The following is a 27,958-nucleotide window of genomic DNA, read 5'->3' on the forward strand; positions in this document are numbered from 1 at the left end:
ATTAGAATCATACAGGAGACATCTAAAATTACGGCAGCACATTACATTATATGCAATTGAAAGGAAACACCGTTACGACCTGAAAAAAATAGAATATACTGGAGGAAAACGTTTTTTTTTTTACTTAAAAGTTATACCATTTAGATGTTCAAAATAATTGCACAGTAAAATAACCAAGTGCTTTAACAAACTAAAATCAATAAACCAAAAGTCAATTTTAGCTTTATATAGGTTACAATTTTCAAAACAGGCCTTTAATTACTGCGCATAATTCCAGCTCTTGCCAGTTGATTTTATTCTCTGTTAACAAAGCATGCAGCATCGGATATAACGGAAACATCACACAACAAATTTAAGGCTTTAAATAACTTTTTAAAAACATTCACAGCGAGCACATGCCCGATAACCTTTTTAAAAGCCAGAATAAAAGTCGGCACCAAAATGACTTTGCGACCACCTGAACGTTTTTATTTAGACCAGTAAAGTGGTCATCCGATACCAGCGTCACTCCAAAGCCCGTGTAAGAGATCACACAGAGATGCTCTCTCCCTCTGCCTGCAAATCATACCACCTGCCAGGCTAGCCATATCTACGGGTCACTTTCAATGCGAGAGGTTTGATGGTGCCACTCTTGCAAAAAAAAGAAAATAAATAGGAGTGCTCTTAAGTAGCAGGGGGGTTTCTTATTAAGAGTCTGAAATGACCTCGTATTCGGCCCCTCGCTGAGGGGAAAATGTGAGAAATTCGGTGTGGTTTGTTGAAATTTTGTCTGCATATTAAGCGCAAGAAAGAAGACTATATAAGCTGAGTTGTACTCAGTTAAGAATAGGCCTAACGCAAATAAAATGCGATTGTGTGACAATTAAAACAGTAAAATAAGGTGTTCTATTGTACCCCAAAAACAAAACACACAAATGATTAAACATTTACATTTTTATTTTTTATTTGATTATTTTGTAGGCCTGTGTTAAGGCTATATTGATTTAGGCCTAATGACAGAAATTGATTAAAATATATAATATAATATCATAAATAGAATAAAACAAATATTAACATAAAATACAAAATAATATAAATGTCAATATTATAACATACAGTATATACAGTGTACAAGAAACAGACCAGTCAAAAGAGTGGTGGTGGAATGGTTCTGTACAGGACACAATTGTTTATTGTCCGTCACTGTATCTCTCATGTTTCGTAGACAGAATGAATCTCTAGTGAAGGTCAGAGGCCAGAGTGAGCGTGTCAGCTGGGTTTGTATGCACACGCCTTTGCAGTCACTTTAGTCATTAAAATCATAATAAACGGTTTGGCCACAGGCAGCTGCTGAGATAGAGCTGCTCTGGTCAGGCCAGATGCATAGAGCTCTCTGACTGAAATCTGGTTTGAAAAGCCTTTTCATTTTAGTGTGAAGAATATAGTCAATGCATATTTAATTCGCTTATAACGTGTTTCTAGATAGTTAAATCCAACATCTATTACAAACCGATAGGTAGACTTCCGAAGGGTCCTGCTAACCAGATCTACTCACACTGGCAGTTGTAAAGATTTTCTCTCATGGTTTGCCTATGTTTGCAGTGGGTAACAACTGGCACGAATTACCCGCTGGCATTCAGTCTGTGAAGTCATTCTGCTTTTGTGAGCTTGTGTAGCAAAAGTGGAAAGTTGGAAACTTAATGTTAATGAGACAAGGCACTTGTTTAACCAGTCTGTAATCGTCCAGTTGAAAATACTCAAATTTGGTCCTATTTCTATGTATGTATTAACACACATATGTTTACAGTACACCAAGTTCAGACAGGGTCTTTCCATTATGAGTCTGAGACCTATGGATGGCCTGCCTAAACACGCTGCCAAAACTCCCACTAATAAGACATGATTTTTTTCTAGATTTATTTGAACATTTCTAGGCATAAAAATCAGCTCTAAGATGATGCCAGAAACTTATTTTCCAACCACTGTTTGTGAATAGTCAGCTTCATGATGTGCAATTTAAAACACAGCTATCGCTATCTGATACTAACGCTAGAAAAAACACATTTTTGGACCTGTATGCCATAGTTTTTGGATCTGTGCTTTTAGCGTTCTATCAAATCAAATACAAAATGAATGTTTGCGGCGAAAATGTATACAAAACAAATACTTCATTGACAGTGATTATTGATTTATAACTTTCAATAAACATACTTCACTCTTATTTTTACTTTTAGGAAAACAACGCTTTTAGGAACAACACAAAAGCAAAATTCCAGTACAAGCAAAGGACCAAAAAAGCAAATTAAAACAGGAATGAGCTGGATTCTATTGGCTGTCATTGTCTGCATATTAAGCATGTCATTTGTAAATGGTTTCCACCCATTCCATGACTCACGGTGCTCACGTTAAATGGAGTGATACTTGAAAGCAATACGTATCCTGTGACCGCCTGCAGATATTTGGGCTATATCTCATCCATTGCTTCTAATTCATTTGGAGGAGAGGAAGCTGGATTTTAGTAAAAACAGCAGCTGCGGGGAATTTCACTAGAGATCAAATGTGCATTGTAAGTCTTGTTAAGGGCTTACATCAACAAGACATCCATCACACCCTGGACGTATACACGACCACAAATACGGAGGTGAAAGAAAAGAGAAAAACTGAATCAATATTATCTCAGTGCAATAAACTGACGCTGATGTGGCTGTCTTTTACTTGTTCAATTGAGTCCTCTTCTTTCCTCCACCCCAGCCTCCACTTTGCCGGACCGGATTGTCCCGGAATGAGATGCGTTCCTTTCGGGACGGAGCTGAATTGACTCTGTTGGGTGATGGAACTTCTGTCTCTGTCAGAACAAAAACAACATTTCAATACATATTATTAATGGATGAAAAAAATACTTTCTGTAAACTGAACATGCATGCCCGCAATAGTGCCATGGTATACTAGTATAGTTAGTATAGATTTGAAGCTCTCGCCCAGCAGGGATTCATGGTCCTTATCCATATGCTATGGCCCATCAGAGTTGTCTATTCCACAGTGAGTTAAGCACAGTTCTTTTCAAACAGAGAACAAAGCGAGCTTTTTTCTGTGCCTGATGCGTTCCACGTGTAGAAGCCTCTGCAGCACTCGCAAAGGAGAAATACGGAGCAAGACGGAGCGACAGGAAAATCTCAATAGACTTCCATGCACCGTACGCAAACTTTAAATCTAGTATTACCGTATTCAGAAAACAATGCATCATTTTAATTTCAAAGCTCAATTTAGTGCTAGACAGAGAAGGCCATCTCAAAGCCAAATAGCTCTTATTTTCCAAAGCTCATAATAAATTCAATACATTTAATAAATGTCTCAATTTTTTTACCTAACACGAAATCTTGTTTTCATAAAATTAGTCTTCGTTTGTTCCTTGTCTGCATTGAGTGAGGTGGAATAAATGTCAGCCTCAGATGGATATAAATTATACTTTAACCCCTCAACATTTATATTAAAAGAAACCCATGTTGTTGCTCCACTTTTGTGGGTCGCTACTTAATAAAACGGCCACACACTCACTTAACCGCTGTGACCAAACAAATTGTTTTCAGCCATTTTGTTCCCATTACCTTTGAAAGGGGGCAAAAATGAGGCACCGGGAGATTTCCTCTACACACATAATGAAAACGTTTATGGCTCCCTAAACTGTTCTTTATGGCTCTGCCCCAGTAAGCAGAGGGTATCTTGTTGCATTAAAGCTAAGTAGTACTTGTGGATTTCGTTTCGTAATTGAACGTAGAACTAACCTGTCAACCTCAGCCCCATGACTTAATGACTCACACTGATTCAATTCAAACGACAAGAGGCCTGTGAGGTACTGGGAAATTTTATATTATGTTAGTTGATAAACAACAGACAGGCTAATATGCCACGGGAATAAAACACTTTCTAAAAATGAGCATTCCTAGTGAAATACTTTCTCGAACACTTTTTTCACTCACGTTAGTTTAATTTACCCACTGACAACACACAACAGTGTAAGTTTATACATGCATCAGAGAAGAATTTTGTTTTGTGTATGTTCTGTACATTACTGTACAAATAAAATTTCTACTTTGTTTTGGAAAAAAATTGCTAAAGACTGGCTAAAGTTCATGTTATGGCACGCATTTTATCTATCATAAATACACAAAAATATTAACATCTTTCATAATTTGACAAAAATAGAGATTATCCGGAAATAAAACAAAATATAACACTCTTCTAATAAATACTCAATATAAATACTTGATATAAAAAATATAATACTCCAGTATACTACTCTACATGTTTCCTAAATCTCCTATTTCACATTCATATTTAAGCTCTTTATTCACTGACTTTTAAAAACCTGTAATCTTGTAATTTGTGTTTAAATTAAAATAATGAAATTTCACACAATTAAATTAAATAGGTTATTCTATATATATATATATATATATATATATATATACACTGTATATATCTTCTATTTCTTTAGATCAGTTGAAATGTGGTAATATGTTTACTTAGAATTAAAAAATTTAAGATTGAAACAAGAAGTCTGAAATTTTATAAAATACTAATCAAAATGCTGGAACATAAAGTCTAAATCAACCCACAGGTAATGGGGCTGTAGCTTAAGAAACACCCACTTATAACACATTTTGCATGCAGACCATCAAACTCTCTTTAAAAAAGCATGATAACAGCATTGATCCACAGATAAACAGCCTCACAACATACTTTGTACTAGTAAACTTACTCCAATAAATCACCTATAAATACCTCAATGTGAAAGACTCTATTAAGTTATTCAGACAGACAGACAGACACTCAGTGAGTCTGTCAGTTTCCTCGTGGATTTCATTTTCAATTCATCATCAGATTCCAATTTAGCTTCATTAGGAGAGACAGTGAAAAGCCTTCAGTCCTGCATCGCTGTTTTAAATGTGCTGAGCCCTGCTTATGTCACTCACTAGCATCATTGTCAGGGTGCAGCGAGTGCGTGTGTCACGGAGCTTGCACTTATTCAGTGATCTGTCAAAGGTCTTGCTCACTGTTTCCTGCTGAAAAAGAGATTATTCCCCTTGTCCCCTAATCGACCCTGGCATCTTAATACTGAGTTGCCACGCGCACATATGCAACCATGTTCACATAAGTACATACATACACAAGCTAAATTATTCAGGCACACACTAGAACATGTTGTCTTGATCTACGTCACCATGGCAACACAATGATATTTGTTTTGTGTGATATTGTAACAGCTGTCATTATTTAAAAAAAGGATGATGTTTATACTGTGACCATGTCAGTAAATACTGTTTATAATGTCACAATAAGTTATCTTTGCAGTGCAGTTCATGATTTTGCAATAGCTTGACTGGCAAATTTTACCTTTACAATATTGTGTGATGTTTTCATTATTTTTAATTATTAACACCTTTAACATTTCAGAAATGATTACTGGGAGGAATCATATGGAGTTGGTCATCAGAATGTAATCTTAAATTTGAAAAAGACATATAGCAAAAAATATTAGATTATATGCTGATATGTTTTAATAACAGTGGAGTTTCGTCTTTTTCATTGAAAGAGCATTTTTTGCTGCTCTCTGTGGCTTGTGTGATATTATCAACACTGAGGGCAAAGATAACGAGACATATGTTTCTAATGTTAATGGGAAGTTTTTGTACTTCATAACCTTTCTTTTATCAACAAATCCATTCTTGAAATATAATAAGCTATGAAAGCAAAAGGTTTGTTTAGGCAGTACTTTTGCAAAACACTCTGTAAATAATACAAAAAATCTGTATTCTGTATAAACATAAAGTTAATCACGGTATAGATAACTTTTTTGAGACTTACTTTCATGTTCAGTTGAATGTCTCGGTGCCTGAGTTGGTTTGTTAGGAGGTGGAGAGACACCAGTGGCATTTGCCCAAAGCTTAGCTCTTGAATCTACACCACTCCTTCCACCAACACTGGCCTTAAAAACAAAAGCAGTAACATAAAATTATGTACAGCACACGTATGAAGAGTTTGGTTCCAAAATGAGAGAAATTTTCTCTTTCTCTTTTTGTTGTTGTTGTGCAACAACAAAATTAATCAATTAATATTAATCAAACTGCAGTTGGTTTGTTTTGATTTAAGCCATAATAGCTAAAAAAAATATACAGCTAACTAACACAACAAAAACATGATAACATAATAAAAACATGATTTAAAAAAAAATGTTAAAATGGAATCATCTCATTTTGGAACCAAACACTTCATATATACATACATACACATTCCCACTTTAATTTCTAATTTAATTAGTTTAAAGCAACAGTTTTAGCAAGACTACATTCTCTTAGTATTTAGCATTTATGTGTATTACTTTAATTTATTTAAAAAACAGTTTTGCAGTTCATTTTGTTTAAGGGTGTAAATACAGAATAAAGAAAACCAATCTTACCACAAGCTGCACCCTTCCACCATAAAGAATATCACGATCAATCTCAGGGAGGAAATGATCCCTACAAAAATCACAGAATAGGTTAACAGATAAACAGCATGATAATTTAAGACCTAATAGTGTCTATTTAAAGTCCCCACTATTATTCATCACTGATTAGATTATAATATATTATTTTTCTGTACAGTATTTCTCCAATCTAAGTATCTTACCGTACTGAGACTGCAGCATCTGTGTGAGGATGAATTGCTTGCGCGTGGAGCCACTGGTAAGTTTTCTCCTTATAATTCTGTGGTTCCTCGACTCTCTGTGCGTTCTGAAAGTCATTCTCAACTTGACGAACTGCACGACATAAAACAAGAAAAAAATATGTTTTATTTAACCAGTTAAACATGGACAGCAATAAACATTACATTTAAAAAGAGTCCCAATAAGCACCAAGAAAATGAAACAAGCAACAAGAATGTTGTAAACTGTACTGGATTTTATAGGCAGCAAAAGTAACAACATTTTAGGGGGTATGGCTCAACACAGCATAATTATAAAACTACAGGTTAGGAAATGACATTTGTTTTAATAACTTTTGTGGCTTAAGTTTATTGAGCAATAAATAAACCAAATGTGTTGGTAAGTAGAAACATTTATGGACAGTGTTGATACGTGCTATAAAGGTCTAATTCTAAATAAACACGTCCTCTCAGAGGAGACTAGCAAGAATTGATAATGACATCCAACGTCCAAGTGCTGGAACTAATGAGCCATTTATTTAAGTCATTTTCATGGTTTTGCCATGAAAAACTAAAGAGCGGACAAGGTTTATGGGTTACAGTTGTCATGGGTTAATTGAAAATCCACTAAAAATGTCAAGCCGTTAACTCCTACCCAAGGACTGAACGAAAAATGAAAAAAAAAATTTTTTGCTGCTCAAGCAATGCTGAAATGCAACAATGGCAGCAATTGCATGTTTACTTTCAATAGTTGTACAACTTCAAAACAACGTCTTTACTGTCATTTACATATATGGTAGGGTAAACACAATAGAAAAAAGTTGATGGGGAAAGATTAGGCTTTTTTTATAACTCAGAAAATGTATACAAACTGTGCATCAACATACAAGAAAATAAAATAAATAAAACAATTTTAATAATAGCGGAGGACCTTCAGAGGCAGCACAGACACATGTATACGTCTGGTGTTCAGTAGCTCTCGAACCCGCAACCCCCTATCGATCCCACCCTCAGGACATCAGGGGGCCCAGGAGTCACGCCTGTTAGAGGAACTCTTAAGTACATTATCCGTGTGGTGCAGCTATGGCGATGACAGGAGTCAGAGAATCAGTTCTTTCATGAGGGGAGTCAGGCCAATAGAAACAAACCAGGTCAAAGTGGTTTCTTTAAGGTCATTGTGCAGGTATTTTAATAAATCCTGCTTCCTTTATACCAATACTGAGGCGCAGAGACGAGGTCAAGCCTTTCAAAACTAAGATTACAACTACCCTGATCATCCCACAACTATGTTAAATTCACACACAGGGCTAAAATAGTACAACAAACACAGAATAAGATTGATGTGTGTTTTGGACCTTTTTTAATACTTACAAAAAAGAAAAAAATTCAGAAAAAAAACAAATTTGCATAAATTCCATCTAATGTTGACGTGAAATATAATATTGCATTTCTTTGTATTTTACATCCGAAAAACAATCTATTATACACAAGATATTATATAACATTTATTATCTATACCGTTTTCAATTTCATTTATTTCATCCTGAATTTTTCTTAAATTTTTTCTTTACATAGATTACCAGTATTTTTTACTCAATGGTTTTCTTATATTTTACCCTATTCAAAATATGTTTTCAAGTAACAATCATGAACCTTTAATATGATGAAGCTTAAATAAATTTTATCCTACATCTAATCAAAAATGCTTCCACACATCTTCCAGTTATTTTTAGGTCTGACATACCAAACTGGAATTTGAGCGGCAAAATGCCTAAATTGTTAATCACAATGAAGTCATGCCACATGCACAGAGCACACTGAGTGAAATGTGTCCTTTTGGTCGGATAGTGTGCTTGTGTGTGAGACTATGAGACATACCCATGGGGCTTTGATTGTTTGGGAGTTCTCTGAGCAGACTCGTAGAGGGAGGTCAGGTCTTTTATCGTGAGGTTCTGTCTCCCACTTTCCTTTACCCTGGGTCAAACCTTCACCTCCAGAGAGCAGACCACAGGCGGTCAATCAGCGGTCAACACACACACATACACAAACTCTTTTTTTTATGCAAAAAGCGCCTGTCATTCATATCAAACTGACATAACTCAGGGCAATCATAATAACTGGATCAAATCGGTGGAAGGAATCTGATAACATTTTATTAGGAGATTTATTAATTGCGCTGGTGCATGAGAAAAGATAAAGTAGAAGCTTTGCAATAATAAATAAGATTCGATTCTTGTTTTATTTGGTTGATAACTGAGGTTCTAAAAATCATCTCGGATTATTGTTATTGTAAATTATTATTGTAAAAACATCATCATGAAGTATACATTTCCAACTTCATTTGCTGGGAGCTGAATTTAAAAAGCATAACATTCAAAAAACCAAAACTAAGTCAATTCTATATGTAGGGTCGATATATCCTGTCAATCAAAACAGGACAGGAAAATGTAACAAATTTGTTCTCAGTTTATAGAAAATGTTAAGAAACATCACCAGTTTGATGATTAATCATTATATGAATTAATAACATTCAGAAAGTAAAAAAGTATTAATCTACCCTTCAGAATCGAAGCATGTGTTTAAAAAAAGCATCAAACTTTACATTATATTAAATTATACTTTCACACAGTATGTAAGAGTGTAAGATCACCTTGGGCATCATGGCCTGGCTCTTTAACCGGGTAACTGAGCACTATGTTCTGGATAGGGATGGTGTTAGGCTACCTGCTCTTCCCCTCTTCTGACCTGCAGAAGGCAACCCCAATAGCCCACCCCAACCCCACTCGAGACGGCCCCAAGCCCCAGGCTACAGGCCGGCCGCCGCTCCCCTGCTCTACCCCAGCAGGGGCTTACATTTCAGTCGAACGCTCCAAGCCCCCTTCTGGAGGTGATTAGCCCCCCGAAGCCGTGACAGATTCTTTCCAAGATATCCGACTCACTTGTGTTTATTTTATCCGAGCTCTCTTTTGTGGATGTGCTGGATATGAAGTAACCCGCTTGAAAATGGGTATCAGCTTACATACGCCGGGGGACTGATGGAGTCGGAACAACAACAACAACAAAAAAAAGCACTAAAGAAAGAAAGCAAATGTTTAAATGTTAGAAGAATTTCGTTTCATTTATTTGCCCTGGCCTTTCATCTCTCCCTCCCAATCCTTATCTCTTGCGCTCGACCCCCCTCGGTAGCATCTCGCTGGAAGCCCCGCCCCCTGGTGTGGCACCAGGGCTGCAGACAACGCGCTCTGAAACCCTCTGAGTGCACTACCTCCTCTGCACTTAACTCAATTTCACACTTCAGGTCCGCTACAAAGTCTCCTGAAATACAATCATCTTGTTTATTCTCCGCCATCCCACACAACCTATTAGCTAGCTATTTACAACCCCATCATGTGTATTCAATTTGATGGGGCAATGTGTATGTTTTCGTGTAATACATGCAAGGCAGGTTTAAGGGTGTCCCAGTTGATGAATGTATGCAGATTGCTGAATCTATCGCATCTCTGGGAATTCTATGGGAGCATTTTGCGCGACTGCATTTATTGTGGACAAATAAAATAAATTATAAAAACAAAATGATTACCAACATTCTTCGAAATATCTTCTTTTGTGTTCTGCAGCAGAAAGAAAGTCATACAGGTTTGACAAGAGGGTGAGTAAACGATGACAGAATTTTCATTTTTGGGTGAACTATCCCTTTAACTCATTTAGTGAGTACCTTGATACATCAATCAACAATTTAGCCCTACTGTAATTTTAAAGTCCTTGAACTTATGCCCGGTCCGCCTATGAGCTTCGTTGCAAACATACTGCTTCCTGTGGCTCTTGAACAAGACCAGACGTGCGTTTGGGTATAGAACACATAACGCAGACAAAAACGCAAGCACGAATGAGCTCATGTGAACGCTGCATTCATTGAGCAGACCGGGGCAAATAGAAAACTGACAGAAACCAAAGCTTCACTTTCCATTAAGAGACCAAAGAGCCCATGAAGCAGTGCTCCGAGAGCTCGACACAGGCCCTCATTTCATGGGGCCATGATTGGATTTGTGGCATTAGAGTCACGCACTCCTGACCTTGATCAAAGCCGGCTTCAGGCCAACCCTGGAGGATCCAGGCCAGGGCCAGGACTACTCGCTTCGTCTGGGCTTCTTCTCAGACTCACGGCCCATTGAACTTATGAGTACTGATGTTCCCCTAGCACCTAGTAATAAAAGCTACTTCTGGACTTTTTACAAGGGGGAACGTTAGAGCCCAAAGACATGCAAGCGTGTTTGTGGACAGGTCAATGGTACATGACAAGGCATGAGGCTGCTTGCTGTTATGGCAGATTAAGGTTTATACAGAATGTCACGCTAGCATAGTACGACGGCTCACCAAAGAGACAAAAAAGAAATTAAATGGACGTTAAGACAGGCATGATTTTGGGGAAATTGACATTTTTCATTAAGTCCCCCAAAAAAACGAGTTTCAACAAAACAAGACTGTCCGTATTTTATTATACAGTAACGGCTTATTTCTCATTTTTAATGGGATAACCAACATGCAAAGCATATTACAGATACAACATTTATAAAATATTCTTCCTCCAGACCTTTATTTGCAAAAAAAATTTTTTTTTCAAGGGAAATAGCTAGACGGAGACAGAGACTGATAGACCTACCCAATAATCTTTTGTGTTGTGGTTTACTGCCCTTCATTTTATTGGCTCTCTTCAGCATGAGAAGAGCAGTGGAGTTACTCGTGAAGCCCCTAAGAGAGATACCAACAAGATGAACCAATTGAGTTCACGCGCACATACACATGTAGAAAAAAATAATAAAATATACATTGAATTGAAAAAATTACAAGTAGTGCAGGAACATACCATTCTTTGAGGATTGTTTCTGACCTCTCGGAAAGGGTGTTGTTTCTGAGCGTTGATTCAGAATATTTCGTAAACCTAGTGAAAATTCAAAACAAAAATAATTCCTTTTAATTTCATCAGCATGAGACACAAAGCCTCCAAACTGGATACAGATAATCTACTGAGGTATGATAAGGAATAAACGGCTCTATTCTCATTACCTGCTATTAAGGTGAGGTGACACACTTTGCTCCAAGCGGACTGCACCTTTACTATCTGACCAGGCATGTTTGGGTAGACATGGAACAACAGATGGACTCTCACGAGGCTTCATGAAAGGCAATGAAAACTGTAAATACCACGACTATTAGAATATGCCACAAAACATTAGCATTAGCCTGCAGATTTTATCAGTATTACTCATTTACAGAATTTATAGAACAACATCAAATTTCAATACTGAAAAAAATTATTATGTGCCTCAGTAGATTTTATGAAAAGAAATGATTAAAATAGACCTGTTTTTAACAAAAAAAATGTTTTAAATAAAGTTAAAATCTTGGGAATAAAATCTACTAATTTTGGTTTGAGTAATTTTAATTGAACAAATTATTAAGTAAATCCAACTAAATGTTATTATGTTAAACCCATTTAAATAGGTCAAATTAAGTTTACTTATTTATTTTGTGTTGAGACTACATAAATAATTTTTGTAGATACAGTATAACTACCTTGTCAGTTGATCTGTAGTTCCCAGCATGCTTTGTATCTAACTGCATTATGAGATTAATTTTCCAGATTAACTGTAATTTTAAGTGTTTTTCAGTAAAAAGAAAGACTTGTTTGTGTTTTTTTGTTGATTTATCTTTGAGATTTAGGAGAGTTTAGGTATTATTTTTAAGCTTGGGTTTTTTAAGTTGTTAACGTTGTTCAGAAGAGCGGTGCTTGTGCCTAGGCTGAGGGAGGCACGATATTAGTCATGAAGTGTGTTATTTCACTTATTTAACCGTAACTGTGCTAATGCCAGTACAGAGACCACCAGTCTAACTTGACCATCTATGTTGTTATAAAATAGTATTTTTCAATGTGAAAGTAAGTGATCCGTGAAGTTTGAGTTAGACACATGTTTTGGTTCAGCGTAATATTTTTTGTTTACTTTAAATAACATTTTCCATTTCCAGAGTAATATTTTAACAAAAACTAAATGTATTTAATAAGTAGAATTGACTTTATTCTGGTTATTAAATTGTACTTGAATTATAGCAGCAAATATGACTTAATAAAATCCTCATAACAATTTGCACGAACATGTTTTAAGTAAATTCTACAAGTTATTTTTTTCAGTGTGATACAAAGAATACAGTAAATCAGGAGATTTAAATAAGGAAATAAGGAGATTTATTGTCACTACTTAAACTTGCATGTGTAAATCAACTCGATTCCAATTCATTCTAGACTGATCAGTATTAGTGCATCGTACTGGACAATTCCTCAACATACATAAACAATATCCTTGTTATCTTAAAGGAACAGTTCACCCCAAAATGAAAATTGTCATCATTTACCCACCCTCAAGTTCTTCCAAACCTGTATACATTTTGTTCTGCTAACCACAAAGATATTTGGAAGAATGTTGGTATGGTAGTCAATGGTGCCCCTGAACTGTTTGGTTTCCCACATTATGCAAAATATTTTCCTTTGCGTTTTACAGAACAAAGAAATGTATACAGGTTTGGAACAACTTGAAGAAGAGCGAATAATGACAGTTTTTGGGTGAACTATCCCTTTAAAAAAATATATATATACGGCACATTTTTACTTAATCAAAAAGAAAACTTTAATTTGGTTTACTCGTCCTTTTGCTGAAAATATGAAATACAGCTCTTGCTAAAGGAAATACTTCTAACAAAAAGAACTATGCTTTATATGCACTTATAACTGGAATATTCTAAGCATGTAAACTGTTGCATTGTATCTATTCACTCAGTCTTCATCTTGGTTCAAAAACACTGAATTGCATTCTACAATCGCCACATCTCCACAGCAGCTGCGTCCCATCACGGCATCGCTACCGTGATGGAAAAGTCCGGCTCTCTCTAAAGAAAAGAAACCTCGGGAGAAAAAGCACCACGTTGAAAAATGACATCTGCTGACGAGAAGGAAGTTTGAGGCGGCCCAGAAAGTAATTGTGTTTTTGGAGGCAATAAAGCCGGCACTTAATCACCTCGAGAGACTCTGATTGTGCCGGCCCACAGACCGAGGGAGGGTTAGTTGAGCTGTTACCTTTGGCAACGGCGAGTGAGCTGAATATGGCATCGCCCTGACCGGTGACGTATTGGAATGCAGGCTTATCCAGTCTTTCTCCATCGCCTTCTAGTCACAACCCAGAACACATGAAAGCAGAGAGCTGAACATGGATTGCATCGTTCCAAAGTGACATCTGATGGGATTTTTACAGCTGATGAAATGCATCTCTATGTTTCTGTTATTCCTTCAAAGCAAGTGGCAGATCGCATTAAACTAAAAGCACTGAACTAGCATTGATGTTTTCAGTGTGCACAAACACTTGAGCTCATATCCACTTCAAAACAGAGCATGTTTATTTTTTGCTCAAGTCGTGATGAATAAATTTGCCAGTGTGGGTAAATGAATGCTAGTAGAACTTTTCAAAACGAAAAACTGAATTGAAGTCCTCAGAATTTTCGTACGTAAACCAAAAACACAAAACGTAATCTGACATCCTAATTCACTATAATGAATCACCTAACAAGCTACGCAGATGAGCTCACTTAGCGTAATGCATGGTTAAGCCAAAGTTACGTTAAATAAACCTGATGCAAATAGACAGAAAAAAGCAGGTGACAGGAAAAAGAAACAACGTTTTCCCTTCCCGCTCGTTGCCTGCACTTCTTCTGCACCTAATCACTGCTGACAGCTTCTTCCCTCGCAGCCACAAGTGCTAGTTAAAGGACTGTCGACCCACCAGTCCCAGCGATCAGTCTGCCCACATCGCCATAATGGCAGGAGCACCACGCATCTGCTCATACCTCATCAAAAATGAATTCGTCCGTGTCCACCTCTTCAAAGTCCTCATCGCTCTCCGTGAGCCGCGCACCGGCAAGAGCGCAGGCCAGCCTTCTCCGCAGATCGTAGCCCCTCCACGCAGCCTGCAGGGGCAACACACACGACCATGAATCATATACAAGCATAAATATGGTGTGTTATCCCATTAGGAAGATAAAACATGTTAACCTCTATTTAATTGCCCCGCGGTCTGCAGTTTGAACTTTCGGTGACTTTGGCTTTGTAAGACAAATGTAACACCGGGTTGCCTTTAAATCTGCGTATTCCCTGCGGGACAAAAGACTTAGCGGATCAGAACCCCGGCGCTCCCATTCCTGTTGGAATCTGATTAATCATTTTTTTCTCCCCGTTCGAGTCCCCGGAGACTCATTAAACACAGGCAGAAAGAGAAAATATCCCTTAGAAGTTACATATGTGAAAGAAACCCACCGATCCAAAACAAGCCTTAGTCAGTAAGAGCGCAATGAAGATGATTTCATTTTATTTGAGTTATTTACTGCATTCATAAAATGAGCTATGGAAACCTTTCCAGGGGTAAGAGCAGTAGATCAAAAAACTGAAGGCAAAAAATAAGTTCAACTGTCCATGTCTCCAAATATCTTTGAATAAAAAAACTGCTAAAAAGTCTTACCTGTATAACAACAGCAGCACGGTCGCTCTTCGGAAGTTCTGGCCTCTCAATGCTGGTCTCCTCCATCCTACGAATATTCAATCTTTCTGGAGTTTTTGCAATTAAGCCTGAGGGGCCCCCACGTCTCTGCAATACGTATCTCCGCCAGCATCGCTGGATGACCACAGCCGCTCTGAGTGAAAGACAATTTTATCTGATGACTCACCAAGGTCATAAATGACTAAATGAATGTCACTGAACTCAAGCTTGGGATGATTCATCTGCCCTAAAACATCTGGAGAAAGACCGACCGGGATCCAATGTCGTCTCACTGATTTAGAGATGAGTTGATTCTGGTTACCTTCAGCTAAAATGAAATGTAGCTTCAAATCATGCAAGATGTTTCCTCACAACATCCACTACAACGTAAAAACTGTAAACATTATGTGACGTCAAAAAGTTGTGTAAAACATGTGTTGTGTGTGAGAGCCATACTTTTCAAGGTTCAAAGTCTGAACAGGTTCCTTCTCAGTTTGTGTCTCAGTACAGCTGTCTGGGAAGTCGGTTTGAAGGTCATTAGTTTGAAGCTCACGGTGAGTCTTCTGGGGATCTGCTGTATGCTGAGGTTGCTTCTCTGGGCTTATCCTCTGTGATGGAAATGCTTCAGAAAAATCACACTGACTGCTGTCAGCAGCTGTGGAAGATGCAGGATCGTCCGTAACAAAGCTTTCCCCATATTCATGGGCGTAACGCTGGTCCACTGCCAATTTGAAGAGGTCTGCACAGTGACCACTGGAAAGAAGCTGGGCATCGTGTTGAGAGGGCGCATAACTGTTTGTGCAACATAGAAAAAAGTACATAAATGATGGTGGTTAAAAAACTAAAGCATCAAAATGTTCATTCATTTTTTCTAATATATTAAATTAAGTTAACAGTGCTTTACAGAAATTCAGGTTTAAAATGTAACTTCCCACAACCTAAGCAAAGGTACCACTCTTCTGAACAATGATAACCACAAAACCCAAAAATATAACAAACTCTTCTAAATCTCGAAGATAGATAAACATTTAACTCTGAAAAGTGTTTCTCTTTACTGAAAAGCACATAACACTTAAAGTGATAGTTCACCCAAAACTGGAAATTGTGTAATCATTGGCTTACCCTCTTGTCATTTCAAACCTGTATGACTTTCTTTCTTCTGCAGAACACAAAAAGAGATATTTTGAAGAAAGTTGGTAAGCGAACAGCAATGGCACCCATTCACTTCTATTGTATGGACACAAAACCAATGCTAATGATTGCTAATAACAACCTTATTTAAAATATCATATTTTGTGGTCTGCAGAAGAAAGAAAGTCATACAGGTTTGAAATGACAAGAGGGTAAGTCAATTATGACAGAATTTTCATTTTTGGGTGAACTATCCATTTAAGAAAATTACTCTCCAGCAGTCTTACACAAAGCATGCTGGGAACTGAAAATCCTGATTTTAATTCTATTTTAACACAACACATTAATGTACATTGTGTTAAAGAGACAAATAAATGAAAATGAAAAAAACATGTTGTGGCAAAATATTTTTTTCTGGATATGAATTTATAACAGTCTAAACGGACAGAACCGACAGCAACATTACCAAGACAACTTAAAGAGATAGTTTACCCAAAAATTTACATTATTTAATCATTTACTCACCCAGACATACGATGTATGGGTAAATTAATGATGTCAGAATTTTTATTTTTGGTGAGCGATCGCTTTATTATATTTATTAGATGTATATTTGTTTGTGATCTTCAACTGGCAAATGATTACATTTTACAGAAAATCTCTACAAAGGTGCCTCAATGTTACTCTAATTACTCTATTAACCACGGTGACTTTGGCCCCTAATGCCTCTGACCCCCAAGCCGTCCCTGCTGTCAACATTATAAACCATCTCTGTCACTACAGAGTCCCTGCTATTCTAATCCTCTGACATGCTTAAGCGCCACACCGCACACAAAGCAGTTACACCTCAGTTCAGCACGTAGTTTTAAAAAAGAGCTAGAGTCAAATGCAATGTACATTTGAACCATGAAACAAAACTACTGTTGAAACCTGTTGACACCAAGTGCAAACACAAAGACGTATGGTTATAATGGTTCATTTGATTACCTCATTAAAACAAATCAATGTCAAATTGCATACATAGTCGGCAATGAACATCTTGAAAGGCAAACTTTGTTACAAGCAGCCAAGGCAAATAAATACAATCTTAGACCTTAAACAGTCCCTCTTCTCTCCGACAGCTGAAACTCCCTCTGAAAAATTGGGAAAGGTTTTCATTTTCTGATTCCAAACCCTTATTCAACCCGTTCTTGCGCAGAACTAATGTGCATCATATATACGGCTATTTAGGATAGAAAATCTAATTTTGTTGCTGCAGTTTGATGATATTAAAGGAATCCGTTGGGGTTAACTGGTTACTCTATGCCTACAGATCAACACAGGCACTGATATAACATTGTCTCGCGGTCAGACAGCAAAGTCTTCACCTTGCCAAATCTTGGGACTGACACTGGGTCAGGTCAGATGTTAAATGGCTGCAGCAGTCCCCACGGGAGTCCAAAAGACTCTTTGTGTGGAGTGTGCGGCGGAAGGGTTGGAGGGGGTATTTCTAAAGTCCTCTAAGCCATGAGAGACCTCAGCTTGAACCGCAGGACACACAGACGTCTGCCAATCATCCTTTATGAAACATGGCGAGTGTTCTGACTTATGTGTTGGTGGTCTGAGACAGCATCTAAGGGGCTTTTATATCAAAGTCAAAATGTCATATCTTGCTGATATGTGAGAACCCGTGACTATTAAATTCTTAATTTGAATCAATTAAAATGTACAAATCTTAATTTAAAGAAACCTGATAAATACCAGCTTAGTTTTCTCCCTTTTTTGACAATCGATTTGCAAAAATTGAATGCCCAAACCATTCAAGTTTATTACAATAGGCTGGATTTTTCTGAATACCTTTTAGAGATGACTTAGTTTTAAATGATAATTAAATTATAATAATAATAAACAAATATAAACTATTGTATTGTATTGCATTTTCTTGTTCCATGTTCATACATTCATTTGGTGTTGCGAACCTTTAAAGACACTAGACATTTACAACAACAACTTTATCATGAACGTAGACATTAGGCTTTGTTGATCTGTGTTGATTTTATGAGAATAAAATGACTCTGTATAATTTACATCCATTGCTATCATTTTTCATCCAACATTTAAATTTTGACTTAATTGGCCTTTATTGGTATTTACTGGAGACTGAAATAAGCTTTCACCTGATCTCCATCTTATGTTTCTGCAGGAGTGAATCATGCTGCCTCTGCTGTGCTTGACAGAGGGCTTGGAAACTCCACTGATGTCTTGGGCCTTTAGAGGACGCTGCTGCTACAGAAGTCTGCTCATTATTCAGCTTAATCAAGCCAGGCACTGTCTCCAGAAGCAAGGACCTGAAAGAAAACAGGCATTTAAGGGATTTACATGATGAAATGTGAAAAGACCACACGATGTGCATCATACTCCAGAACTTGAGTGGTTGAATAGACCGATAATTTTCTATTTAATCATATTTTTATTATTTATGTATTGTGAAAAATTAACCTGAGATCACAAAAAAGAGAAAAAATAATAGGGGTTGTGTAGGGAGATCATTTTACTTTTTTTTGGACACAAAACAGTTAGTGTAACATGTAATGTTACCCCAATGCCTGTCCACTACAATCATAAAAAAGTAACTGGGAAATGTTGGTTCCAGACCCTCCCTTTCTGTCTCCATGGGTTTTCTATTGGGGAATATTTACACTGAGCAGATGAAATCATTTAGGAAATGGGGATAAAACATTTAATGAGTTTGACATTCTGGACCCAAGAGAACCAACAGAGCGTCTGCACGTCGAGTAAAAGGTTTAGTCAGAGTCTGCTGTTCTCAGTGAGAACCTGCATCATGATCCATGGTGTGGATTAGAAGCGAAAAAGGGTTTGCTGGCCTCAGTCCAGAGATATGACAGCCATTTCAAGCAAGCCTGTACTGCTTTTTTGGTCTGTGTTTAAATGTACGACAGTGTATGAGCAAACACAGGACTTTGCTGGAGCATGCTGGCAGACAAAAATATATATTTAGGAACTGAGGTTTGAATAATGAGTGATAAATTCAGTGTCAATGTTAATATTGTAGAAATAAAATATTATTGTAGAATTAATTTCACTTATTTTTAGGTGCTAAGCACTGAAGGTACCTATTGAAAAAATGTATGTAAATAAAAATATTAACCACAAAAATATAACCTATTAATATAAATGGCAGCCCACAGAACATTTTGTAGGAACACTTGCCAGGCCATTTTTCTTGAATGTGGCAAATGCTCATTTTGGCTCCTATATCTACCTAAAAACTGATTCTACTCATCAATTAGTAAAGACTTCCCTGTAAACAGAGAGCCTTACAGAGGTTTGATTAATCTTACTGAAATCCCTCTGTTCTTCCAGACTCTGAACGCTCATGTGCTGTGTACTTCTTTGAAATATCCTTCGGAACTTTAATTTAGCCTCTGTTATCACTGGATGGGGATGAAAGAACCGGTGGAGAGAGAGGAAAACACTGGCTCTAATTCCGTTGTTGGCATTGAGGGTTAGACAAGGTTCAGAGGAATACCGAGACAGACTTGAGTGAAGGTCCTATCCATCACTGCCGAATAAAGCAGACGTAAAGAAAGAACACACTTTTTTTTATATTTTAAAAAATACCAAAAAGTACCTAAATGTTTCAGAAATCGTCACACTGTAAGTTCTTGCAAAGCACTTTTTCTGGAAAATAAATGTGTTGCCAACTTTAAACTATTTAGGCCATCCAAACTACAAAGTATTATGTCATTTTCATACCATTTTAACAAAATCAAGACAGACCGCTTGGCACTTAAATGTGAGACTAATTCCAACATGCGTCTATACTTTCTTGATCTCCTTATTCTGTCTCTTACACGTTATTTTTTTACCATATAAAACATATAATTTGCTCATTTTAAATCAACCCTTTTAAGTCCATTAAAAACACTTTAGAGCAGAAGCCCATTTGCTTAAAAAATGTTCCTCAACTGAGCAAATATTTTCAGAATTACGAGCACTTAAGTCCACGTGCGTACAGATGTCACTGTGTAATCCAATAGCGGACACAGATACAATTGCTTGTGTGGTGATATGGGCCGGAAGCTCGCGGTACGGAGGAATGTTTATTCTACTTTAAACGCCCGGTGCACTTCCAGCCCATGTCCCTGTTCACATTAGTTTCACATTCTCACACAATTATGAAATGCTTAGTGACTTTTGCCAGTATGTTTGCATGACAGCTTCTGCCCGATCCAAAATAAATCTTTCCGTTAATGAAGAAGGATATCAGTCATAAGATCTGATCTCATTTTGACAGGACAATCTTTATACAGGGCAAATCTTTGAAGGTGTAAATACATACCTCCAGTTCATCTCCCGCTGTAGCGGATTGTCATTCAGGTTGAGTTCTTGAAGACTGAAGCATCCCTGAAGGTTCAGACAAACATTTTGAAGGTCTAAAAGAGAGTCACAACAGCATCTTCTCATGAGACATTCAAACTTACAATAAAGTTAAAAACAGACAATAAAGTTAACCTCTCCCATGTCTACGCCTTACCTGAAAGACAGTTCTGACTGATGTTCAGCGTCCTCAGAGACATCAAGTCCAAGAGTGGAATTAAGTCAGTTATACTGATGGGAAACAATCAATATGATTAAAAACATTAAAACACCTTAATTTAAATCACCATTGCTTTAGAAAAGAATCAACAGTTTTATTTAAAGTGATACTCCACCCAAAAATGAAAATTCTGTTATCATTTACTTGTCGTCTAGTTGTTACAAACCTGTAAAAAAATTCTTGTTAGGTTAAAAACAAAGAAAGATATTTGGAAGAATGTTAGCAACTGACAGGGGCACTTATCTGGGGCACCATTGACTACCATAGTAGAAAGATTTAAAATGGTAGTCAAAGGTGCCCCAGAACAGTTTGCTTTAGTAAATTCTTCAAAATATCTTCTTTTGTGTTCACCAAACCAAAAATTATAAAATATATTTTTTTACTATGGTAGTCAATGGTGCCCCAGAACTGTCAGTTGCTAACATTCTTATGAATATTTTTCTTTGAGTTCAACCAAACAAAGAAATGTTTATAGGTTTGGAACAACTTGAGGATGAGTAATTCATGACAGAATTTTTATATTTGGGTGGAGTATCACTTTAAGGGTGAAATGTGTCATTTTTTGTGCCACTAATAAAACACAACTCCTGTTCAAGATGCTCAAAAAGTGCAATGTTTTAATAGGACCAATGAGCCACAGTGTTTTCTGGTAAAGTTGACGTAGTGTTGACTCTGCACATTAAACTGAGATAAAAGAAAGTATTTACACATCAAAAAAACACACACGTCACCTTTGAGTAGAATTTTACTGAAAGTGAATGTTATAATCTCACTGGCTGTCACTTAAAAACTAGTGAACCGCCTACTCAAACATTATTTTTGTACATTTATTTTGAATATACTGTAATATTATATCATTTATTTTTCCTTATTCCAATAATGTTTTACCTGAGTCTCCAATGCATCTGCAAATAAAGCTGCTTTATGCAAAATTGTTAAAAAATAACGATATAGAAAAACGTATTTTGATTTTTTTTTTACTTGTGCATTCTTGATGACTCCAAGACAAGGTTTAAAAAAAACATTAGTTTGGCAGCTCATTAGGTTTTCAGCCACAGCTATTTTCTGTATTGACCCCTACAGTACCTGTTATGAGCTAAGGAGAGGTTTTGGAGCAAAGGTAACCAATAAGACTCCAGGTCACGAATAGAAGATATAAGATTGTCATCCAGAGAAAGGTCCCTCAGAAGTACGTGGTTATGCAGGACAGGGAGCTAAGCCACAATCCAGAGACAAAACAAAACAAAGCAATCCCCTTATGACCATATGACCACACAGTAAACGTCAACATGTCTTTTCCAACCACAAACACTGTCCCATGAGAAGAGATGGGTGGAAACTTAACTCTCACCCTAAATATGAGATCTCAATGTCTAACTTTTACACATTAAACACAACAGATAAGAATAATTCAATTAAGGTGACCACAGCCTAGAAATGCCGTTAAATGGGTGAGCATGTTTTACTAGAAGATAATGTTAACAACGGCTGTCATCATTGTGGTCTAGTTCTCTCTGGTGGTGATGCATTTCTTGTAATAATTTCCTGGACACTGGAATGGAAATATTTTCTAGATTGACTAATCAGAATAAGAATGCAAAACAACAAAGTAATGGAAAAATGATGATATTCAATACAATCTTGATATCAGTGCTGAAGGCATGATATGTCAAGTAACTTATTTTGTAACTTTGTAAAATTCAACCTGAGTTAGGCTGTTTCCTCTAAGCTCCAGCGTATTGAGGAGAGCGCAGTTCTCCAAACCCTCGACGTGGCTTAGGTGGTTGTATGAACAGTCCAGATGCAGAAGTGTATACATTTCATTTAAACCTCTCATGCTGAGCAGTTGGTTATGGTCCACTAATAATCTCTGAAGCACTTTCAGGGCTCCTAAACCCCCTAAGAGAGAAAATATATTTCATCAAGCCAATGCTGCTGGAGAAACCTGGTTAGAATGTACTGAATCATGGGGCACTGTGAAAATATCTAATAGCAGCCAAAGAATAATCTAATCTAAAAAGACAGAATTGGCAGGACACCATCTAATTCTGACACCAATACCTTTTAACTGCATTTTTCCTTTTCTTTATGATATATTTATTCATATTTATTCAATATGATGCCATTATCTCAGAAGTGAGACACATCAGGATGTATTTTGAGAATGGCAATAGAAGAAAGGAGTGTAAGACACTAAAATGAAACAATGCTGCCGCCTACTGGTCAATGACAATGCCAGAAGTTAGATACCAAAGTGCACATTCAGATTTAAAGATTTAACTTCATCTCTTAGTGTTTGACCGAAATATCATAATGACATATAAAACATTGACAAATTAACTAATAAACACTCACTTATACGTGAAATGTTGTTGTGTGACAGCTGAAGGACCTGGAGATTCTCAGCATCATCAAGGCCATGGATGTTTGTAAGCTGGTTTTTACCCAGCAGGAGGACTTTAAGGTTTGCCAGACCTCCACAATCCACATGTGTGACCGAGTTCTCCTTATTGTTAAAAAAACATTTGAATAAAAATAATTTGTTGTTTTCCTCACTTTTGTAAGTCGTTTTGTATAAAACCAAATAATTACATTAAGAGCGATTAGTAAAGATCAGAATCACCTGTACATCAATGTATCTGATCTGAGAACACTGGTTAAGTCCATCCAAGGATATGAGTCCACAGCGTCTAAGGGTTAACGTCTGTAGTTTGTAACACTGAGACAGTGTGGACAGGTTACAGCCCGGCAGGTCTTCCAGAGTTACTGTTGTAACCTGATTTTTACATCACAATTACAGTCAACAGGAACTTACAAGATAACCAAGAAATAGCTGTGCCCAATGCCCATACATATAAAGTTGATTTCATCGACTACCTGTTTGAGAGAACTCCAAGCTCCTGTCTTAAGAATAGTGTCCACAGACAAAGGAGGCAGGCTGGGTAATTTTCCTCTTCTTGCCCCTCTCTTACGGGACTGTTGTTGAGCAGATGGCCTCTTCTTTTTATTCTGCAATGACAGTATGGACCAAGGAGTGCAGTTCTTTATCCAGGCCAAACGCTTCTGCTCTGTGCTGTCAGGCAGACATTCAGAACCCGATTCTTGGATCTCTGGTCCACAGTTTTCAAGCAAAACAGTTGTAGTATTTTGCTGCCCCCTAGTGTCCATCTTATGTTCTACACCATTGAGACTTTTATCTGTATATGTGTCCACTTCAAAAATTAGATGACCTGTAGTTTTCGGTGAACCAAACAGGCTAATGCAATGGTCATTAGAGAGTTCTTGATGTGCATTTATGCAGGGCGGTGGATGGGCTGTAGTAAGTTTTTGATTCTCTTTTGACTGCAGGAGATCCATCTGACAGTCAAGTTCTTCACTGCCATCTTTTTTCTTTTCTTGATAGCACTTTTTTGATCGTTTCTGATCATCAAACCTGTCTACTTTTACACTTTTGTCCAATACAGTCTTCTCCTTGTACACATCTCTTATTCTTTCCATTTTATCTCTTCTTTCCCTTACCTCCTCCTCACTACCTTGAATCGCTCTTTCTCCTCTCTCCTCATTTTCCTCCTTTCTTTGACATTTGTTTTCTGCTCTGCTACTTCTCACCAGTTGCCTTCTATCATATTCTTTATTCTTCTCAACATTCTCCTCATATTTTTCGCTTTCCTTTTTTACTGTCCTCTCTTTCACACTAGTAATTACGTTGTGATGACGTTTTTTCTCGGTCTCCAGGCATTGGCTCTCCTCTTTCACTCTACTTTCTCCCACATTTGTGACGTTGTTTTGCTCTTCCTTCCTCTTCACCTCTTTCCTCCTCTCATCATCATCATCATCATCATCACCTTTCTTCCTCTGCTGCAGAAGTATTTTCTCTGCCTTCACACATTGGCTCTCTTCATTCACATCTCTTTCTTCTACACCTGTAATATTGTTCTGCTCTATTTTCATCTCCATCACCCTCCTTCCTCTATCTTCCTCCTTCCTCCTCTGCTGCTCAAGTCTTTTCTCTTCCTCCAGACGATGGCGTTCTTGTTCTTTTGAGGCCTCATACTCAGCCCTGCGTCTCTCCATCTCCTCCCTGTGAAAACGTTTTACCTCCTCGGTTCTCTTCCTCTCCTCCTCTCTTTCCTTCTTTATTTTCTCCCACTCCCTCTTCTCTTCCTCAAGTCTTTTTTCTTCCTCTTTCTTTCTCTTGAGCTCTCTTGTGCTCCATCGGCGTGCTAACGTTCCTCTGAGAGCAGCTTGGATCTTTGTAGCAGATCTGCATTGAAGCTCCTGGATTCTCTTTCTCTCCTCCTGCTGAGCCTCCTCAAAAGCCTGTTTCTCCCCCTCTAGCTCCTTCTCCAGCTTCCATATAAACTCCTGAAATTAAACAGTAAAAATGGCATCAAACGTATTGATTTCTTTATGAAGCACACCTTATCACAAAACATAAAAAATTTTATTAGTCTTAACCGTTTTTCCGCACCTGCTGTTTATTCAATTCTTGTTGATCCACTGTGTAATGAACTTTATTTTTTTCTCCAACATTTTGAAACTATAATAAATATTCAGAAAGGTTGATTAAATTTATAGAACGTCCTTTTATTCCATACACAAGGAATAACTTTTTACGATCAATAACTGTCATGTTAAAGACAAACCTACCAGAGCGGTCTTCTCTACCTTCCTCAGCTGCTCCTCGAACTCCATCAGTGACTTCTTTCTCCTTTCTTTCTCCTCCCTCTCGGAGTTCAAATGCAGATCTCTTTCCATCTTCTGTGTCGCTAATTTCTGCTCCTCTTCCTCTTTTAGTCTTTTCTCCAATTCTTTCCATTCAAGACTAAGCTGCAATTCACTCTCAGTGCAAATGTCACGGTCAATTACAACTGAAAGCAAAACAGTGAGAGGTGCAACTGTGTGAATATAAAGATATGAGGTCCTTTAAAATTGTGATTGTTTATTTGCATTTTATACTTTCCATTCACTAAGTATATGTTTTCAAAGAGTGCCATCTAATGTGATAGAATAAATCCATCTTGTGTTTTTTATTTTTGAAACATCATTTTTATATTTACCATCCATACTGAGTGACTCCACCTGTTCCCTCACTCCACAGACTACCTAAAAATAAAATATAGCATTTAAATGTACACTTATGCAGCCCGTTTTTTTTCTTTTGCTGATGCCATGTCTCTGTGTATTTACGGCCTGTATTCACATTGTCTGAACACACAAAACTGCAATACAAAACAGATATTTTGCTACTATGAGGGACTAAACTAAATTAAAGGTTAAATTAAAGACAAAACCCAGGCACCCAAAACACAGTGTGTGCTCAGGGATGATGACTCAGATGAGTAAAGGCAAACAAACAAGCAAGACTCACTCTTTCCTTCCACGTTTTGGGTTCCTCTATAAAATCCATAGCTCCTTCATTTATTATATTATCATTGTGGGTGACGAAAAGTTCCTGACTCAAGGAGTCTACAAGTGAAATGGAAAAATACTAAGTCTTCAATTTAGGTATAATAATATATGATATGTACATTATAATTCATTTGAAAAAAAAGTCTTACCTTTTTCCTCAACATCTTCAATGATTAATTGTTCAAAGGCATTAATTCGAGTTCTTGAAGCTTCAATGTATGCAAGCACCGAGTCAGAAAGATCTTCTGAATGAAGCTTTTGTGAAAACACAGGTGATTGTCAGTGTAATGAGCTTTTGGAGTATTGAGAGTTTTATCATTAGTGTATATGAATTCAACATGGTAAGATAAAATGCAATAAACTTTCAAAAATACTTAAACAACTTATATAATATATTTATACAATATATGAGCAAATTTGTATTCATTTTCTATTAGGGTCGAAAGCATGTTGAAATACAGATGGCACTTACAGTTGCATCCAACGCAGTAAAGTTTTCATCTTCTGATTCTTCTGAAACATTTTCAAAGGGATCTAAGTTTAATTTCCTCAACTCTTCATCAATCTCTTTCTCGATGTCATCCATTGTCATCGACCACCAGAACAAGATTTAAAACCAGTTCAAAACGTTCTGCGTAAATGGAGAGTAGACCTCTGTTAATGAAGTAACGTTAACACATCTCACAACAGTAAACACGAACATTTACGAATTAAACAAATTCAGGGCATTGTTGCAACATAACAAAAGCATGAGCATAACATATTAAGATTAATTCAAAAGGTCTTTTTGTCTGTTTCTTTATTTATGTAATATCCAGAACCTGTTTCTCTTTTTGCCTCATGTTGTACCTTTCGCGTGCATCGCAGTTGCTATGGAAACCACCGAATACAGCGTGGCACGAAGGACAAACTTAATGAAACGCTCTCGTATAATGGCGAATGGAGCAAGTAAATAGTACAAAGATATTACGCGAATTATTTTATAAAATATCCTACGTGTTACAAGAAAATTTGATCCAGCCAATGTACACATTCAAAATGCATATTATAGCTTATTTTTGGGGATCATCGCGCATTAACAGTAGACTTATTTGATGCCTTCTCGTGGTAAAATGATACATTGACAGAAGACCTACATACTGCACAAGCGGCCTGCAGTAGGCTAAATGTTACATTAAATGCCCTTAAAAATTGAATGAAATGAGACTATTTTAGGTATTGGATCGTAAAACAGTATTTTAAATTTATCAAGGTGTGTAAATAATCTCACCATGCATCAGACCTGGAAATGCTGTCATTGTTGTTGATTCTCACGTGTAATTTTACATAGATCAACTTGTCTGTCTAACAAAACTCAACATTTGATCAGAAAATAATTAAATAAAAATGTGTACCTTGCATGCATCTGCCAAATCTATAAACATTACTTCAAAGAATTGCAGATTTTGGTCAATCTGTAGTTTTCTCTAAGTGGCTGCACAATTTCACTCGCATTGCTGGAGACTGTTATTGAAGTCAAATCAACTGTCCATGTTTCATCAGAAGCATTCACCAAGTTCAATTGCTCAAAAAGCTC

The 27,958-nt window shown here is 37.0% G+C and overlaps 1 protein-coding gene across 1 annotated transcript; it reads right to left on the reverse strand.

Annotated features, from left to right (window-relative positions):
- Positions 1-966: 966 nt before the first annotated feature.
- On the reverse strand, positions 967-27,874 carry lrriq1 (leucine-rich repeats and IQ motif containing 1). Its single transcript, XM_057347285.1, has 27 exons — positions 27,777-27,874; positions 26,855-27,013; positions 26,532-26,637; positions 26,342-26,439; positions 26,031-26,076; positions 25,621-25,841; positions 25,442-25,510; positions 23,848-25,335; positions 23,594-23,746; positions 23,326-23,476; positions 22,676-22,869; positions 22,057-22,184; positions 20,908-20,981; positions 20,713-20,806; positions 18,527-18,697; positions 15,696-16,031; positions 15,222-15,393; positions 14,554-14,673; positions 13,790-13,879; positions 11,728-11,834; positions 11,528-11,602; positions 11,324-11,412; positions 6,649-6,778; positions 6,437-6,497; positions 5,845-5,965; positions 2,695-2,824; positions 967-2,590 (listed from the first exon to the last, which is right to left on the reverse strand). The coding sequence occupies exons 2-27, from the start codon at positions 26,972-26,974 to the stop codon at positions 2,584-2,586; spliced, it is 4,551 nt and encodes a 1,516-aa protein (XP_057203268.1). The 5' UTR covers positions 26,975-27,013; positions 27,777-27,874; the 3' UTR covers positions 967-2,583.
- Between the last annotated feature and the right edge of the window lie 84 nt (positions 27,875-27,958).

Source organism: Triplophysa rosa, linkage group LG12 (assembly GCF_024868665.1).
Source record: "Triplophysa rosa linkage group LG12, Trosa_1v2, whole genome shotgun sequence".
In the NCBI taxonomy this organism is placed as follows: Eukaryota; Metazoa; Chordata; class Actinopteri; order Cypriniformes; family Nemacheilidae; genus Triplophysa; species Triplophysa rosa.